Source organism: Oryzias latipes, chromosome 17 (assembly GCF_002234675.1).
Source record: "Oryzias latipes chromosome 17, ASM223467v1".
In the NCBI taxonomy this organism is placed as follows: Eukaryota; Metazoa; Chordata; class Actinopteri; order Beloniformes; family Adrianichthyidae; genus Oryzias; species Oryzias latipes.
The window spans coordinates 9,126,937-9,147,485 of NC_019875.2; the positions used below are offsets into that span (position 1 = coordinate 9,126,937).

Below are 20,549 nucleotides of genomic sequence, written 5' to 3' on the forward strand. Positions count from 1 at the left end.
CCCTCAGACCAGCACCATCGCATGCCGCCTCATGCAGGACTGTAATGATACCTGCAGAGGCAGAACAAAGCATCTCACTGCGTGCTGAGTCAACTAAACAGGAACAATAGAGCAGCACATTGCATGGAAGAAACTACAGGCAATGGCTGTTTTCCTTTACCGCTATTTCAAATATTCTTTGTTAAATCAGCCAACAGAAATTCATGTAAAGTTCATTCTTTTATCCTTCTTTTATTCTTATTAAAGCTGATCTACACACATACATTTTAGGAATGAACACAAATACCTGTCGAATTGAAGCTGGATTGAAGGATTGATGATTGAAAATATCCATCATTTACGTCACAGTTATGCTTTACAGTACTATTTTACATGAAAATGTAAAACGTGCAGAAGGTTTACATGGAAGGAAGAAGGAAGCAGACACGTTTTTAACCTGAATTGGTTCAAACAAAATGACCAGTCAACCCAAACCGCAGCCCTTGTTCCTAAAAAAGTAGCAGATTCTGCTGCATGGTTGTGGTTTGGACAAAGGAAGGTTGATATAGATCAGATAACAGGTGTTTGTAAAGAATGCCAGCTCCCCGTGTTGCACCAACAACAACATCCCTGCACCTCCTTATGAGGAGTGTCAGATGAGACGCGGTTGCGGTATTTTTCTAGCACAACGTCCTGTTCCGACCAGTTCCAATAATGGACAATACAACTTTATTTATAATTTGTGCAAGAACAACGACAAAGAATACAGTCAACAAGCAAAAGCAGTATTGCTCACAAAAAAATCCAGACGTTAGTACAAAGTGTACTGTACTGCTACATGGAAAAGTATTTCAGCCCTTTAACACCTGCAACACCTAAATAACAATAATAATAATAAACTTTATTTGTATAGCACCTTTCCAGATAAAAATCACAAAGTGCTTCACAGTACAACACGATAAAACAACAGTAAAACACAGTAAAAACACATGTTAAAAAGAAATTAAGAAAAAGCTATTTTAAAAAGATATGTTTTTAGCTGCTTTTTAAAAGAAAACACTGAGTCCACAGATCTGAGGCTGAGAGGAAGAGAGTTCCAGAGGGATGGGGCCACTGCGGCAAAGGCTCTGTCTCCTTTAGTTTTTAACCGGGTTCTCTTAACAGCCAGCAGACCCTGGTCACATGACCTCAGTGACCTGCTGGGAGTGTATGGCTGCACCAGGTCTTTTATGTAGAATGGTGCTTGGTCATTAAGAGTTCTGTATGTTAAGACCAGGATTTTAAAATCCACTCTGTAGTGGATGGGGAGCCAGTGCAGCTGCCTTAACAACGGGGTGATGTGTGAGAACTTGGATGACTTGGTTAAAAGCCTGGCAGCAGCGTTCTGGACAACCTGGAGCCGTTCTAGAGATTTTTTACTTAAACATGTGAAGATGGAGTTGCAATAATCGAGACGGGAGGATATAAAACTGTGAATGAACATCTCCGTCTCAGAACTCAGTGACACAATTAGACTCAGTTTTGCAATGTGCGCAAAGAACACAGGCTCTTTGCGCATGCGCTACATCTTTGACCGTTAATGCGATCAACCAATGTCAAGTGTTGCATGTCCAAAGCTACCTTTCTCCATAAATAATGTAAACACTGGTGTTAAAGGATTGATGTCTGATGTTAACATGACCAACACATGTCCTCCTGTAAAAAGGTTCTCTAATAAAAAAACAGTTGGTTCTTAAAATGTCCATTCAAACTCCATTGACAGAATTTTATAATAGCTACTGAATTATCAAATTAACAGTTCAGTGACTGTTACATTAATTCCAGCCCAGGGAAATTTGGTTAAATACCAGATGATGTCCAGTGACAAAGGTTATATTATTTAAAAGCATCTTCTTCTAGCAGACTGAAGCTGTTAACGTCACACTTGTGGCTGGTCCACACCAGTAAAAGCATCAAAACCAATCAATGCTTTACATATTGGTAAATTGGTTTGCATATAAGGTCTGAATTGTGAAGTTTCCTCAGAGCTTTGCAGACTTGGTGGTCATGTGCCTGTCTGAGGGGGGAGAATACATGAAAATGTCACCGGGTCCAGAGAGACGCTCAAAATCAGTTTCCGTTTGTTTGGTCTGCCTTCAGTTTCCTCCAGCAAACAAAGCATTGGAAAAGATTTTCTGTTGGCCGTTAAATGTCTCGACGAAAGCAGAAAAGAGCCCCGCTGGCTTTCAGCCAAGCTGCCGGCATCTTCTGACTGGTTAGCAGCAGTTGAGGGCACAGCGTCTCTTTGTCGTCGCTCCGATCAATATCCATTTCCAGCGCAGGCGTTTTTTCAAGCTCTGCCAATTTAAAAATTGATCCTTTAAACACCAATGCACATGTGTGCATGTTTGTGGAAATTTTTCTAACACACTCGTCTTTGGGATTTTCTCTGCTTTGGGGGCAGGCTGACAGGCAGTCAGTTACCCAGGAAGGGCTCGAAAGCAAAATGCTGTTCCGGTTACGAAATGTAGCTGCTTGATGTTAAAGCCTGGGGAGGGAAAACAGCCCAAACCATAAAACCTTTACCTGACACTTCTATTGTAATGTTGATTTCCCCCCTGTTACCGTAACCCTTGTGCTATCTTAAGCACTTTAACATTGGGAGTTAGGTCATCTAGACCCACTAGACAGTGCCCTGAACCTTTTTTCTTCAATGATTTGTGATCTTCACTGGTGTCCATGGATTACATGAAATCTTTCCACCTTTATCCACCTTTTTCATGGTAGGGAGAACACGTCAGTGTAAGGGTGGGGTCATCTAAGATAGCACAGGGGTTAATACCAAGGTGTTCATGTGAATGGGGTTAGCGATGCAACAGAGTCCAGGATGTACTCCGACTTTGCTCAACAATAGGATAGGCTCCAGCAACACTGAGATTCCTGAAGGAGATTGACTAGGTTTTGTTAAGTCTAGCAAACATGTAACTGTACCCTCCTCCCTAAGGCTGGACTGTCAGCCCACCATTGACTTCAAGTTCTGTATTTTCCTGAAAATTCGTCGTATAATTAAGATGTGCAAAATGCAGGATCTGTACATACTGGACGGCTTGATGGTCCATTGTTAAAGTTTAGAGAAATTAGGGTTCATGCATTTAAACGTCTCACAAATTCTTATTCTATGGGGAAAACATTTATACAAAACAGTGTTTTAGCATTTAGCCTCGTGCCCTTTCATAAACTGATCTTCACCACTATAAGATGAAATTCTGTTTATGGTAATTTCTCGGCACGGCTGATGAAACACTTGTTAGCATTGGAAGCGGTATCTGTTATAATCATTTCTTTTGAAAAACGTCAGAGTCCTCAATAGCCTTTTTCAGAAAAGGCTCAATGAAAGGACAATTTCCATGTTATGAACATGGAGTCAAATCCAAAACATGGGAAAAAACCCACACAGCAATATGAAAAGCATGCAAACATCATGCAAAGAAGGTGCAAAAAACAGCTCTGCGGGCCTCAGAGAATCGGGATCTAGCTTTGCATCGTTTTTGCTTTCGGTTTGTCTGCTTTATTTTTATTTATTTATTTTGGAGTTTACAGCTGGAAAAGTAGAAAGCATACTTGACTTTAAATATTTTTTTTAAAGAATCAAGGGCGCTAAAGTCTATTGAGTGGAAAGCAAACCATCTTTTGTCTGTAACTCAGCACTCAACTTTCACAATAAAAGGGTTTTCTGTTCTGGTAAAATCCAGTGGACTTTGTTTCCTCTTCTTTGCCTTTTATCCCGTTAGTTCCTTTCTGCTGATTTTGCTGTCTTATTCATATTCTAGTCAATATAAGTCCATGATTTTTGCTGTTACTAGTCAGATCTTTATTGATTCTGTCCTGAAATTGTTAGTTCTTTTAATTGTTTTAAGTGCAGGTTCTTGGTTGTTTTTTAAAATGTATCCTTTGAAAACTGCTCCAGTTTGGATAAAGTTTCTGTTATCTTGCCTTTACCAAGAATGATGAAGCCTCACGAAGCATTTAAATCAATTTAATGTCAAAGTGATTCACTAAAGGGAAAAGCTTCTTGAAGCTTCATTTGCTTTGACATCAAGTGGTCTAAAATAACAAAAGCGGTCAAGCCATTGTGGTGAACTTTGTGTTTTATTTGAACTTTGAACCTGTATTTTTGGGGTTTCATCTACATGTTCCTGTCAAGGAAATCAAAAAAAGTTTACAAAGGAAGAAAAGTAAATAACTTTTTTCGCGATTTTATAAAGTCTTTATACTTTTTTTGTGCAGAATTTGATGAAGGCCCTGCTTGGATAAGGTGTTGTTCTTTGGTTTTTGGGAAAACTATAAAATTTTTTGAAAAAGGCAAACCTATTTTACTTCACCTTTATGAAAATGTGCTGGGAACACAATATAAAGAATATATGTGCATCTTTTCTGGGGTTATATGCATTATTTAACTTAAAACTGTTAAAATCTTCTATTTATTTAAACTTAATGTCAGACAAGAAACATGTTTGTAATTCCACAAAAGAGCTGTGTACAGCCTTCCCTCACTGGATCACGGTTCACCTTTTCCGTGAGTTTTTTTGGTACAATTTGGCATCCTTTATGAAAAAGAAAAGAAAAAACATTTTTCTTTTACAGTGCATTGTGTTCTGCATCCTGATTGTCAATCAATCTCTTCTCGTGCACAGAATTTGGGCAGTTTGCAATTGTACATAAACCTTTAATCGCTGGCAGAGCTTTCTTTTCGTTCTATAATACTGGACATGTTTTTCTATAGAGATTTGAAGTTTGACAGTTTAAAAGAGAGAAAAGTGTGAAAATGTTCATTTCTGTCTGAGACAAGTGCAGTGAGTCTTAACCCATCCATAATATAACATTATATAACAGAAAATTAAACGTACAATTTCATTTCTGATTTCTGGAAAAAGATCATATTTTTGCGCCAGCACTCCCGCCCGCAACTCAGAGGCAAATTTAAATTGAACTCCTGCCAGAACCTGTCCTAGAAGAAGCCTCCATCAGAACCAGGAGATGTACTAAATCTATTCTTCCGTGGGGATTTTCTCCCCCAGGATCCTTCACCTCCATGTTTTCTCCCATGTCAGTGCTGAGCAGAGAGAGTGTTTTCTTATTTGTGTTTGTTTGGCAGGGCCAGATTTTCTGCTCCAGTTGTCCCGCCCATCCTCTCACCCCCCCACCGGCCTACTGCAGTTTGGCGAAACGGAGCTCGTATTAGAACTGCCAGCTGGACGGCGCGTGTCCATGTGCTTTCATACGGTTCAGGGCAAAATATTTGACGTTTTAGTTTGCAGAGAGAAAAAAGGGGTGATGGGTGGGAGGGAAGGAGAGTTTCCGCAGATGTTCCAGGTGAAAAACAGGATCCTGCTGTGAAGGAAAACAGCAGAAAAGATTCCGATTTGAGATGCTCGTGCTAATGAGCTTCTGGCTTCCTGTTCTAATCATGCAAATGCAGAAGCAAAAATAGATCCTTTTGACAGGATTTCAAATATATATAAATATATATATATATATGAAAGGGGAAAAAAAGCTTTGTGCTTTTCTCCTCCTGTTTTCTCCTGTCACCTCGATTTCCCAGCCGGCGTGGAAACACAGCGAGTGTGAGTGGGACCGGGGGGGGGGCGGGCGGTGACAGCCCTAACCTTTAAGGTGTCAGCTTGAACGGCGGGAACGCAGAACCTGCCGGGCTCGCCAGGTTGACAGCAGCTCAGTGACCGAGGATTTGCAGAGATCCCGGACTTCCTGGAGACACCTCCCCCCCCATCTGCTGGATAGAGGAAACCATTTCACGAGGAACTGGAAGTCCTTAAGTCCTTTCTATGAGTGCAGATGAAGTGAGGCAGAGATGGGGTGGAATCTGTTCCTAGGTGGTGGTGGGGGTGTGTGGCAACTCGAAGGTTGAAGCGGAGCAGCAGTTGGCACGGGGGCCCGTGACAGATGACTCGCCAGAAACGGTGAGAGTTGGAGGAAAAATCGGAAGAGAACCGAGCCATCTGTCCATCCAGAGACTTCTGCTCATTTTTAGCTTCACATTTACACAAAGTGATCATTCTAGACCAGCGTTCTTCCTCATCTTCATCTTCACTGTCCTCCAACCTGCCCAGGAGGATTTCACCTGTGCCCCATCACAGTGTCTCGCACATTTCTCTGAGTTTTGACACAGGATGGGGCCTTGCTCAAAGGCACCCTGGTGGGTTTAATAGGCTCATGAAGGTATGATCCTGCTAGTCCTGCATTTTCAAGCTGTGACCCTCCATCCAAAAGGGTCAAAGAAGGTATTTGTAGTAAATTTCTATCTTTCAACCTCCAGTATTCCAAATCAGAAGGGACAGGAAAGACACAAAAAAATGCAAAAAACAAAGAAACATCAAAAGATAAGACCAAAGACAGAACTGTTGCAATGATGAATACACTGAAATGCAGAGACGCATAGTCCGCTGTGCAAAAAGACCACCTCAGCCACTGAATCTTCTGATTGTCTGATGACTGATTGTCATGCGTTGGTAGGAGAACAGGAGCTGAAACACAAGCAGGACAGCGTACTTTAAGTCAGTGGTTCTCAGGTGACGGACCGGTTTATTGTCAGACGATATTTTAATGAATCGGTCCGTACGAGGCTGAAGTGTGCATCTGATTTTTTCCTATAGTTTCCAGTTTCCCTTCAATTTTGAGGATGAAGTTTATCTTCATCTTCTATAAAATATCTGCAGCTGCTTTAAATTTGATTTGATTTTTATCTTTAAAATAGAGAATACCTTTATTTTGAAGTCAAAGGCTCTCCTTCTGTTTCCTCACGGCTCCTTTACTTTAAAACAAAACTTTCCATGACTTGACATGGGTCAAGAATGAATTAGATGTTTTGAGGGAGAATTCAGTAAATAGATAAATAAAACTTCCTTCAAAATAAAGTTATAAATAAAACGGAAAAAATTGAGTTTTTTTTTTTTTTTTTTTTTTTTTGCAGCCCGATACCAACTGTTTCATGGACTGGTACCGGTCCATGGCCTGAAGGTTAGGGACCGCTTCCTTAAGTAACTATAGAAGTATTAACCCTAAAGAATGAAACCCTGTAGTCTCATCAGAATTATGGGTCAATTTGAGGCCAAATCCAAGAACCACCAGATGATTAGTTATTACAGCAGAATAATCCTGAAGTAACAAAGGTATGATCTAATTTCTGTGTGTTGCTCTAAATCAGTAGGGTTGTAGCATAGTAATAAACAAAAGAGAAGGACGTTCCACAAATCTGAGTTGTGCTAAAAGGCACTTCTATTCAAAAATGTCTCCCTTGTAGGTGGAACTACAAATCATAGGAATCCCACTCAGTGTCGTATTTGTCACCAAGTGGATCCCTAAAGACCTATGGCTTAAGAACAAATATTTTTAGTTCAGCAAAAGAAAATCAGAATCTTTACATCTTTAAATCTTGAAAACTATGTCTTCTAAACGGGTATCTACAACTTGCCATACAGTCTAATGAAGCTCCTCCCATTTTTCTGGACGTAAATGAATTGCTTCCTGCTGTGAGCTTACGTTATCTTCCTTCCTTGCCATTCCATGTACCCGCCTGCCAGTTGCTTTTGTGCAGCGGGGAGTATTTTCTCCAGGTTGTCTGGGCCCTGCCTCAGCTCTTCAAACAACTAAAACCTCACGGCTCGCGGCGAGAAGCCTGCCTTTTTGTTCAATCCCCCTTTGTCTGCACATACGATTGTGAGTCATTGTCCTGGCAGCGCAAGCCGGGAGTCAAATGGTGCGAGGCAGTAGAGAGAGCTTCTTTGTGGTTGGTATAAAGATGAGGCAGACACCGAGCGCCGGACTCTCACGGGAGTGCCGCATTGATAGTGGAGGAAGTCACTCAGTGGCGGCGAGGTGACTCCATCTCTAGCGTGAACAATTACAGGCAGACAACCAATGAACCAATCGGCAGATGTAAAAGAAAGTCAAAAATTAGTTTTTTGACAAATTTTGCAGTTCAAGTCTTAAGGACTCCCTCGGTCTGAAAGTACGCTTTGTCAGGAAATGGTGGGGTAGAACCTCGAAGTGCAGAAGACCAGGCAGGCTTGGTTGGCTTGGCTTAGTGGCAGAAACCTTAACATTAACAAACTTAGACATGACAAGACCAAAGGAGCAACTAAAGAGTAACAAAGCAGAGGGTCTGACGCTTTAGAACGGGAAACCATTCATTATACTGTAATTGAATCGGTTAGTTCAAAAGGGGCCGAAGTCCAAGAGGTTTGTTTTTCCAGGAAATGATTTTAATTGCATGGCTTAAAGGGAGGCTACACCAAATGCTTAATACTTTACCCAGATTTAGCACCAGTTCATAGCTTACAAATGCTATAATATGAAGCACCTCACTTTTATAATTTCAGAGGACTGGCAAACTAAAGTCTCTGGACTTGACCCTTCTTGAATTAAACAGGGGCGCTGCCATATTGAATAACTAGTGCTGCCATCTATGGGATAAAGCTAAACCCATGCAAGAGAGACGCAAGTCCAGGAATTTTACACTTAATGCATTTTAAATGTCAAGTATAGTCAATACATTACAACAGACTTTTTTGTACATAATCAGATAGCTTTTCCCTTGAAGACCATAGAACATATAATATCTCTATTTTGAACAATTGTTGACTTGAGCCCCTTGTGAATTAAGCGATTCAATTAGGATCATTATTACTAACAAAGACAGCTATAGATGATTGGCGACCTAGACCCGGTGTGACTGAGTGGGAAACCTGAAAACAGAACATGACAAGAACAAAGAAAGTATAATCAAAAATTCCAAATCGGAGATCCAAGTCCTCACACCCTTTGACATTTATGATGATAAAGTCAACTTTAGAGCTCAACCCAAAATCAGTTTCCCGTCTACAAGCTGAGATACAGGCACGTGTCTCACAAATGTAACAGTATTGCAGTATGTGATACACAGCTTATGACCTATTAATACAAATTTGCTGACTGATAGACAACATTTATGTAACAACATATATCTTTTTCTTAACCCTAAAAACTGTATCAGTTGCACAAAACCATTGAAAACTGGTTAGGGAATAGTGTTGCAGGTTGTTCAGTAAAAACTAAAGACTGTGAGACTTTGCCGATTTGTTGCGTGTACATCACCATCACAGTCAGAGTGTGCCGTGTTCCTGCGAGGAGGACAGATGGTGATCTCTCTGCTCAAAGGTCTCCAGCTTAGAGGCTATGCCAGTAATCTGTGGGTTCCACTCATGTTTGGGGAACGTGGACCTGGGAGTGGGCTTGCAGACGGCCTTCAGGGTTGGCTGCGACCTTGCAGATCTGTTTGCTTTGTAGGGTTAAATCTCTTTTTAAGTATTTGCTGCTTATTTGAAATCTATGTTGTTGTTCACCTTTCGGCTTATCCCATCAGGGGTCGCCACAGCGAATCAACTTTTACTGACTAACACAAGTGAGTTGGCAGAGATTTTTTTTTACAACCTGTGTCTTATCTGGTATGGGGACCGGCACAGGGGGATCTCATTGCCTGGAAAAACAATGGACAGCTCAACCCCTCCCTTCTCGTGTTCTCAAATAAGAAGAACCATTGCCTCCTGATTCGGGGGCCGCCATGTTGAAACCTGTCAACAGTGATTCGTCCTATTCGCTTTGAGTCATCCTATATATGGCAACTTCTGTTGCCATTTTCATAGATACGATGACTTAGAAGGACTCGGACCGATCCCCGTTGACTGGTTTCAACATGGAGGCGCCTCTATCAGGAAGCAATGGTGAGGGATTTTGCCTCATTTCGCGAGAGCTGGAGGTAAGGCCATTTCTATGGGTGACGTCAAACCTCGATCTGTCCTTTGTTTTTATGTTTTCTATGGGGGATCCCAATGTAGGCCCCTTGTTGCTTCACAGTTAGGCAATAGCGCAAACAGTCTTGTTCAAGGACCCGCACTGGATGAGGATTGCTGGGGATCGAACCCAAGATTCCCATGTGCCAGTCTAATACGTTTGGCTTCTGGGGCCTAATTCTAGTGAATTCATAAGGAGCCACGAAGCAGTAAATATGAAAGGTGCTTAAAAGTTTTTTTTAGACATCGCTAGATGCTAGAGGGAAGTTTTAAAGCAATCAGGGCAACAGGTGAATGAAATGATGACTTGATCTACAGGTGGGAGGGGCCAGATCTTGACAGGTGCCATCAAACACCATCGTTCAGCAAACGATTAAGAACTTCTGCATTGGGATATTTTCAGTATTACTTATTGTCCACCTTTCAGCATATTCCTTCATGGGTCGCCACAGCGAATCAGCTTTCACTGATTCACACAGGCGGTTTGGCAGAGATTTTTATGCCTCCCCCTGGGAAAGGAACCCTGGTTTCCCATGTGTCAGTCTTACATGCAGCCAACTGAGCCAACCAGCCATTTCCAGTGTTACTTATTACCCCAAAATACTGTACAAGTTCACGTCTTTTTGAAAATACATCAAGCAGAGTTGTTGAATGCAGATCAACCAGATCCCCCTGGAATTGAGCTTTTATCAGCAAAAAGATTTATTACCTTCTATCTTCTATTTGGAAGTCAAAAACAGTCTATTAATCCACTTTCAGTTGAACACGTGTGGTTTTACTTCTTATGGACTTAGAGGAATTCCTGCAGGGATCTTTTCTAACATGCTCACCAGTGAGATGTTAGATTTACAGGAGATGAGCAGCATAAAACAAAAGTTTATATTCTTCAAGAGTTTCAATACTGGATGTGTTCCATGTATCTGCACATGAATAAATGTGTTTTTTCATGTTTTATGTGTTTTATGAGAGATTACTTAAATCAATATTTCACTGATAGGGCTTTCTGGCTGTCAAATACACAGTGTAAAAGACAGATTGAAGAAATTGTTGGTAGGAGCCAGAAGGGGACTTTGGGCAGAAAGACAAGTATCTGCACCAAGTTCGATATTCTAGTAAAGTCCAGACAAGGAGAAAAAGTACTGGACATTGTTGAGGAACACCAAAAAATCCTGTTGGGCTGTGCGTGTGTCAAGACTTTTGGTTGTTTCTGGCAAAATCTTTATGTTATTGTTTGCTAAATTGAAAGCTTGTGTATAAAGTCTATGTCATGCTTTTCTTAAGCCTTTCAGAGTAAACTATATCCATATATATGATGATATATTACCTTTGGCACACAAGAGAAAGATTGTTTAAATAAAATATGTTTTATTTTTGCAGTTTATTTTCCTACCAGGAGGTAAAACGACTCGATCTCTCTCTCTTTAGGGTGATGCCATTTCATGACATCACCCTAAAGTCGGCCTCGGCTACGGGTCTGTGTTTCGCACATGAAAACGAACAACATCCAAAGTTTTGCAAAGATGAATGTGCATATTGTGCAATGAAAGCATTTTGCTAATCAATGCTAGCTCCGTGGAGAAAGTGGGTGTGTTTGTAAGCCTGCTGTTGGTTTTGACTCTTCTTGGAAGGGGCTGTTCTCACTGATCGACGTCACGATGTGAAAAAAAAGCTAATTTCTGTGGGTTGGGAGGGTCTGGTGCTCAGAGAGCAGGGTTTAAAGGAATGCTCAGAAATGTTTAAATGGATCAAAATAAGGCTTTGGTCAAGATTTAACACTATGATACAGCTCTAAGTTCAAAAAGTTGACTTTGCGTGATAAAGGCCCTTTAAGAATAAACTTGACTTTCCTTCAGTAATACATGTAAAGACTGTCGAGATTTGTGTTTTTTTCTGATTTTTTGTTGCTGTATGATCTGTAGATGTTAGAGGTGGATTTCAGTCCAGTACTCAAAGCATTTCTGGGTTGATCACTTCTATCAAGCGACTCAAGATTTCCTGTGAAAATATTTATTTTCACCTTTGGATTAGGGCTGCGCAATATAAGCAATACTTGCGACGTGCACTATTTGTGATCAATATGGCAATGACGATATGACTTGCAATCCAAAAAACAACCAATACATTATTTTTTTCACCAGTTTTGCTGAAATAAAAGTCAGAATGACTTAAATTGAACTCCAAATGACCCATGTCTACAGAGGGGGCAGACATCTAACATAAAAGGGCTCCATTTGATTTGTTGTCAATGTAAGGGCTCCATCCGCATGAGCAAATGCATAAACGCCTCCATTTGATTCGTTAAATACTTCAAGCTGCCATGAGATTGTTTTAGCATGTGTGTTAACATTTAAGGTACCCATTTGTTACGGCCTATATGGACTTTTGCGATACTTGTATCGCACAGGCTGATGTTGTGATGACGATAAATTTGCGATTTACTATGCAGGCCTACCAAGGATACTTTATGTCTATACTCAAATACTTAGGAGTCATTGTTGGAAGTCAAGTTTTCTCAACACAGCGTTTTGTAGCTAAATTTGATGAGACTCCTAAACTGTTATCTTCTTTTCCAGAGATCCAAAATGGGAGGAAAGCTCAGCAAAAAGAAGAAGGGATACAGTGTCAACGATGAGAAGACCAAAGACAAGGACGCCAAAGCAGAGGGCGCCTCTGCCGAGGAGAGCGAAGTACCGAAAGACAAGAAAGACGAGGCTTCAGCAGCCACCGACGCCAATGAGGCAGTGAACGACACGGCAGCCAAGGATCCACCCGCCGCCGATGCCACGGCAGATGGGGAAAAGAATGCAACACCCGCAGCAAAGGAGTCTGAAAAACCTGCCACCAACGCTGAGCCGAAAACCGAGTCCCCCAAGTCAGCAGAGCCCGCCAAAGCCGAGGAGAAACCAGCCGCTGCGGCCCCAGCCAAAGAGTCAGCCCCCGCAGCCAAGGAGCCTGAGCCTAAGGCTGCGGCGCCCGCCCCGGTGACAGAGAACAAAGGTGAGGCCAACGCCAAAAAGACTGAGGCCCCCGCAGCACCAGCAGCCAAAGCTGTGCCCCCAGCTGCTGAGCCCAAACCCACGGAGGCTCTCGCCCCAGCAAAGGATGCCGCCGCTGCGCCTAGCTCTACACCAGCTGCCGAACCCCCGGCCAAGGAAGCGAACGCCACAGAGGCACCAAGCAAGGATCAAACCGTAGCAGTTCAAGATTAATGGACAGCTTCTTTTCGGAAATGAAGAAATAAATTATCTAACTCAGCAACCATGAAGAAGAAAAAAAACCAAGAAGGTGAATTTACTAGCCCGCCAATATTATGATAATAACAATAATAATAATAATTGAAATGATGAAGGTGATGATTTGTTGAGGACTGGAGCCACTGCAGAAGATTATTGCTATTATTATTGTTATGTTTTATTCTATTTTTTCTGCTGTAGTATTTGAACTTTGATACGAGTCTTTGTTGCCATCCCACCTCCGCCATCCTCACCGAACCTCGGCCCAGGTTCCCATTCCCGGCCCACATTCACCCTCCCCGCTCCTCGGATGTCCACGGTTGAGGACAGGGGAGGGGTCTAAGTACCAGCTGGACTTCCATCAGTCCACTCTTCAGCCTTGCTTCATCCAATCCTTATCCTCTTCTAGAGAGTGTTGTTTTCTGATGCAGTGCAGTGATTCCCCCTTTTGTTGCTGTCCAAACACCTCTTTGCCTCCTTTTGGAAACATTAGAAACAGAGAAAATATGTGTTTATTTCAGTGGAGGAAGTTCAGGCTTTTCTTAGATCTTTCAGGATTAAAACCGCCTTTCTTGGCAAAGCAAAACACTCTTAGATGTCCTCCAGTCGTAGGGATTTTTTCAGATAGACTTCTACGTTTTGTACTGGAACCCTTAGATATATTCTAGTGGTTTTTTTAAACGTTTGTAATACAGATGGAATCTGCAAAACACTTCAGCTGGAAAGATCTTAGAAAGCAGATCTCTCATCCTCAATCCCAACTATGAGATAGTGAACAGAACCAGCACTCAGATACCTCCTGATCATCTTCACTCTGTGGTTTGTGTTTCCCGCCCTGCAGAACACAAAAGCATCTGTTTTGGGACCAAACCATGGTTGTAGACATCCAAGACTTTGGTAGAAAAGTCTTATTTCCGAACCCAATGATGAGCAGACGGACTTCAGAAACGAGAACGTTGTAGCTCGGTGTCTATTGAAGCGTGTGTTGGTGCTGTGCGGTTCACATCAAAAGCCCTTTAGTTTCCCAGCCTAAAGAGTTTAGGGCAGGGTTTATAAAAACTTCAGGCCTTGAAGGTCGGTTTGACATGTTTGACAAACCTCCGTCTTAGCTAAACACACCTGATCAAGGTTTTCAGCAGCGGATAAGTCATGATTTCTGGAAAACCAGCAGGAAGCCGGCCTTCGAGGCCTCCCGTTTGACACCCCTGCTTTAGCCCCCCCCCCACTGCAGAAATTACATAGAAGTACAGGCGAAGAGAAAGTGTTTGCTTTGCATTTTGGAGTCTAAAAATACATAAATTAGAGTTGGCAGAATCGTGTGTAGAAAAAAGTTAGATGTAAAGGTCAACATCTGCAGCAAGTCGTGTAAATTATGGTTCCATGATTCTTTTCCCCTAATCGGATTCACCCTGAGGGAAAATCCTGAGGGAAAATCCACCCCCATTCCAGACCAACTTTCCTCTTTTACCACCTTTGTATCAAGGCAGAGATACGTGTGGTCATGCCAGCCATCCATCCATCCATCCATCCATCCATCCATCCATCCATCCATCCATCCATCCGACTCACGGCGTCTTCCTCCCAGCACTCGTCAAACCGTAGCAGAAACCAACAGAGCATCACTGGAGGAGCGCCGTGTGTCTCTCCGTTCAGTTTTTCTTCCTCTCTTGACTCGGTAAATTGCATGTCTGTGGTTGGGTGAACCTGTCGTCCTGTCTTTTTGGTCAAGTGAGAAAAAAAAAGTAAAAAAAAAAAGAAAAGAAAAAAAAGAGTAAATAATAATTTCTCGGTTTGTATCCATGGAAACTACAGTTGATATTTTCATTCCATGTCTCACCACTGCTATTTCCACACAACACGTTTGTTCAAATAAACAGAAAAGATGATATGGAAATTTGATGCATTCAAAATTATATGTACTTGTATAAATGGTGCAACAGTAATAAAATGTAAGAAACTGTTATTCTTGTGCGAGTCAGTTTTATTTTTCATGAACAAAGAGAAAATAATTCAGAGTTGGATCCGAAAATGGACACCAGGACTGAGATGCTCCATGCTATTCCACCCATAAGAGACACAAACACTCATTTTTATGAGTGCTTTAAATATAACCAGATAACACATTTTCAAATCTTTCATAAATATTTTAAAAAGTGATGTTAATGCATCAACTGAGAAGAATTGAGGCAAACGTGGTTTCTTTTTTAGGAGTTAAATAGAAAATAATGCAAATACTGAACAACGCCCAACACGGATTCAAATCCAAAAACATCCATCCATCTTTAGAACCCACTTAGTCCCTTTCAGGATCATGGGGTTGCTGGAGCCTATCCCAGCTACTGTTGGGTGAAGGTGGGGTACACACATAGTCGGCACTCCGTCACAGGGCCACACACTCTCAAATGCACACCTAGGGACAATTTTGAATCATCAATCAACTTATTAAGCATGTTTTTGGACTCTTACAGTGAGCTGAAGTGCCTGGATAAAAAACCCTCGCATGCACAATAAGAACATGCAAACTCCACGCAGAAAGGTCCAAAATGTGAGGCAAAAGCGCTAACCACTACAACCCTGAAACCACTTTTATTATGCAACTGTGTTTCTAAACTAAAACATCCTCCAAAGATGCAGGCTTCAGAAGCAGCCCAATAATACACGGTTTGGGGATCAGTGACAGTAGCTGCAGCAGTTTGTTGAGAAGTTCGTGTTTTGGGATGTTTTTGGTTTTTTTTGTGGCTGTTCTGGTTAGAAAACAGAATCTGAGATTTACGTCTAGACTTTTGACCAGAACTCGTAGAATTCCCCTGCTGGTGACTTTGGATAACGGCGTCTAGTTATGTGGCCCATTTCTATCTTTGTTACGAGGGGCAATGAGGGAAGCACCCAGGCACAGAGAGGAGGAGGAGGAGGCAGGAGGTTCCAGGCAAAAGGGTCTTTAATAACTGAAAGTCCAAAAGTAAACAAACCTCCACTGCAGCATGCAAGCAAACTCAAGACTTAGATTACAACGACACAGGAACTCGAGAACAAACTAACATGAGACTATGGATCAGCACAGGAGGAAGGGAAGACAGGACTTAAATACATGCAGGACTGACCAGACACAGGTGGAAACAATGAGGGCAGATGGGGACAAAAGTAAAACTCGAAACAACAGCAACACAGGAAACCTTTCAAAATAAAACAGGAAACTGAACTCAAAACATGACAGAAACAAAAGACAACTAGAACACAAAAGCAAGGAAACTAAAACCGTGAAAATCTTCCTTGAAGGCCCCAAAGCACTTTACGGTCACAGTCTCATTCGCACACTGATGGTGGCTCAGCTGGCACCAACCTCAACCACCAGGAGAAATGAGGGGTTCTGTGTCTTACCCAAGGACAATTCAACGCAGGCGGGAGGGGAACCTGCAATCATGCACTCCACCTCTGCACAATAATCAAAGCCAATTGCTCTTAGAGTTTGGGATCTTTGACGTATGGAGGACATTCTCTGTCAGGATTTTCTGGTATCAGCATAAATTTCATTTACGTCTTTAATCAATCAGGGCAAGCAATCCCACATAATCACACTACTTCCACCATACATGACTGTTCTTTTTCTTAAACAATGTTAGTTTGACACAGATATGTTGAAAATGCTTTCCGAAATAATTTTTGTTCTTATTGGCCAATTTAAACGCACTTCTAAAAACATTTAGACGTGCAGCGGAAGGGCAGAAGCCGTCTGATTGGAAGATTGCATGTTCGATTCCCACCTCACCCACTCCCCACCTGGTGGAAGGTTGGCGCTAGTGTTCGGCAGCTGAGCCGCCACCAGCGCGTGAATGTGCATGTGAACAGGGAACGGGTTTGTGACTGTAAAGCGCTTTGGGCCTCGGAGGAAGGTAGAAAAGCGGGGAAACATGGAGGGATCAACATGGATATCAGTTGTTTTAACACACTTGTTAATACAGTTGAAAAGCTTAACATTTAATAATCCCATCAGCCAAAAGACCATTTTCATGTCAAGCACAATTTTGTTAAAAATTAATTTAACAAAGTGGATATTTTACTTTATATTTTATTTTTTTTGTCTATTTTAACAAGAGTGAAAAGAGATGCAATAAGTGGCTAATTAATAAACTGATCTGGCTCCATTTACTTTAGTTTTCAAACAATGATTTAAATGATTGACTAAAAAATTAGAAGAAAGGGATTATTTTATGGCATTTGACGCCATGATAACCAGCAGCATGATAAAAACTTCCCTGTTCTCATCAGATTGGAATTATTGTTTTTCCTGTTGCCTAACAATCAACAGGAGATGTGGCCTTGGATCTTCCAGAAGTTTGATTCCGGTCCTCTGACTCACACACTGACTCACTGTTACATGCTGCCTCTGAGGACCTGCAGTTTTCCAGCTATTGATGGGAGCAGAAGAACAAGGACAAATGTGAAAAGGTTCAGTCAAACAGCAAATATTGATCTGTTCCTCTTTCTTCCTTTGTCACACAGAGGAAGGGCCGTTAAACATAAACTCCATCTAAATGGAGAGATTCATGTTATTTAATGGCATTTGTAACTCATTAATTCCGTCCACCTCAGAGCGGTTAGATAAGGGACACAGAGAATCCTCATGGTGTCCATGGAAAAAGCATCCACCCTATTCTGAAGCGGCTGGATAGCTCAGTTGGCTGTCACTCAGGAAACCTGGGTTCCATTACTAGGGCGTGCAATGAGGTAAAAATCCAGTGTGGGTTCCCTTTGCACTGCTGCCTATTTGGGTCTCCCTCAAAAATACAGGGTTGTGTCAGGAAGGGCATCTGGCATTAAAAACTCTCTACCAAACCACCTGTGCGAATCATTGAAGGCTGTGACGACCCCAAAAGGTGGAAAGGGAAAAAAAAACCTGTTTTGGGTCATCAGGTTGCTGGAGTCTGTCCATGTGATGTAGGGTGAAGATGAGGTAGTCTTGGTTTTCCCAGTCTGCACCCTAAATTTTTTCCCAACAACAGCAGCTTGAAACTCTCATTAAGTAATGCTTTACTGATTTGTCTATGTAACCCTTGTGCTATCCTAGGCACTGTAACATTGGGAGTTGGGTCATCTAGACCCACTAGACAGTGCGCTGAACCTTTTTTCTTCAATGATTTGTGATCTTCACTGGTGTCCATGGATTACATGAAATCTTTCCACCTTTATCCACCTTTGTCACGGTGTAAGGGTGGGGTCATCTAAGATAGCACAGGGGTTAAATTGCATTCAGTTAAAGCTTTTGTCACATGCACTTGTATGGAGGGTTGACTTGTACAGGTGCTTCAGGCTTTTGGGTTGTTGGGGTCTGCAGATGGTTGTGGAGATTAGCGGATGCATCATAAAGGGAACACAGGTTTTTCTTACAGTTCCTGAGGCTCCTGCAGCCGCCTCAAGGGTGGCATAAAAGTTGAATGGACCATTGTTGTGTTTGTGGTAAGAGTATCTTCAATTTTTCCGTTTGGATAGTGGAAGTGGGACACACTTCCATACAGGTGATGCTGTGGTACAGTGGCCTTACACCACATCCGCCATTAATAAGGGGTGACTGACTGCTTACTGACAGCACACAAATACTGCATGCATAGGGTGTGCATGTGATGCGGAAGTGCACACCCGTACGTAGGTCCATAGGATGTCCATTTAACCTAAACTCTGATTGTTTAATTTCCTCATTTCTAACAGTCAGAGTTTAGTTTATGTGTAAGAAGTGTGTACTTATAAGCGGAACAGCGCTAATGGCTTCCTTGCGCTGGGTTTCGCAGGAACCAAAAAAAGTAAAATCCCTACGACACACCTGCGTCTCACCTACTTCACCCTTACGTCCTCTTACTTGTTGTCTAAGTGTAAATTACGACTTGCAGCCCACAGCAGGAAAGGTTTCCTGCGGGCCACCTGAACAAGTTGACCCATGTTACGCCTGCAGTCAGACCATGTCCACCTGTAAGGGCAGTTGTGTCTAAAGCTGTGTTCACACCAAACTTGATTCATGTGTCAAGTTCACGTCAGCCGCCCCTCTTTCGCCGCGCGACGAATACGCTGCGACCGACTGACAAACTGTACGGGCGCGCCTGCCTTTTCCCAACAGTAGCCGGGACGGCCCCAGAAACTCATTTAATCTGAAAGGGACACAGCAGGTTGAAAAAATGCATGGAAAAATGATTCAAATATTTGAGCTTTGCCCACACTGCTCAAATCCTTCCTCACCGCTCAAATCTCGCCCAATGCATGCTTAAACCGTGCCGTACGGCCTCTGATCACGTCTGTGCCACTGACTTAAAATTCAAATTGGCCGCTCCTGACACGCGAATCAAGTTCAAAGTGAACACAGCTTCAGGCTTCTGGAGGATTAAAGAATTTGGACCAAGTTCTAACTTGGTCAAGGACAGAACCAAGGTTGACAATGGGACAAATCATAATGAGTCAGCTGAAGACTGCAAGCTAGGGGAAAGAAGAAGATCCGAACGAGAATGTCGCCAGGTCAGAAGCATAACTTGACATACAAACGCTTTCTGAACTCTCGGACTGACACCAACACAGAACCAACACTGAATCTTTGGTGAGAAAAGATTACAGTGAGGAAAAGGGGTTCTGAGCGATGAGAGAACCTCCAGACCTAGCATGATCCCAGTTTGCACTGAACTCCATAAAGGTAGATTGGTGAGTCTACGCTGAATGATGTGCTGCATCCCTGCTGCATCGCTGCTGCATCACGGACAGCTTAAAACAATCAAAAAGACACCTTTTTGTCTTTGCCTGCTTCTTCTGTCTAATCACACGTCCTTCCTCTGGTTCTTGTAGAGGATCAGAACAAAAGATGCAGACAGGCTGTGATTACAGAAGCACAATGCTGTCACCACGATGAGCCATCAATTTCATCAGAACTGCTGGAGTTCTAGTACAATCTATTGTTGTAAAAAAAAAAAAAAGAGACAGAGAGTTTCATTTTCTATCAAACAGTCTCTGATGGAGCTGTTTCACCTGGTGTTACATGGACATCTGAACGAGTCTGTTTGTGTTCTTCTGTGTCTCACAGTTTAGGGTTTTTTCTGCGCCCATATCAACAAGCTGCCGGCTTCTCTCAATGGGGTGTCCACCTTTCCCTCGATGACTTTGAAACCTGAGTGAGGAATTACTGTTAGAGCGGTCCTATCCTTCTCTGTGATGTGGTCCTACCCGGTCCTCTGTCTCAATGTTTTGCGGTTGCCGGGGAGGGTCACGGGCTGACGAAGAGAGGGAGCTATGGATGTGTTTCATTTCATACACAATTGAATAGCTCTAGTTGTTAAAGGACTGTCAAGACTGGAGCTAAAGGTCTGGTGATACAGGGTTAAGGAGGGCTGGTAAAAATAACTTTATATTTAAAGACTCAATAAATTTATGGGATGTTTCTATTTGGCTATTCCTACAGGGGTCGGATGTTATCTTTCCATCAGTGAGACAACAGGGTTCACTGCTCTGTCTACTTTTCTTTTTCTTATAGTTTGTGCTCATT

The 20,549-nt window shown here is 42.2% G+C and overlaps 1 protein-coding gene across 1 annotated transcript in view; it reads left to right on the forward strand.

Moving 5' to 3' along the window:
- basp1 (brain abundant membrane attached signal protein 1) overlaps nucleotides 1-14,999 on the forward strand; it is a 47,900-nt gene extending 32,901 nt beyond the window's left edge. Inside the window, exon 2 of the mRNA XM_004078753.4 lies at nucleotides 12,377-14,999. Coding sequence (XP_004078801.1) covers nucleotides 12,386-13,012 — 627 coding nt within the window. The 5' untranslated portion in view covers nucleotides 12,377-12,385 and the 3' untranslated portion in view covers nucleotides 13,013-14,999. The remainder of the gene's footprint in view (nucleotides 1-12,376) is intronic.
- Nucleotides 15,000-20,549: the final 5,550 nt, after the last annotated feature.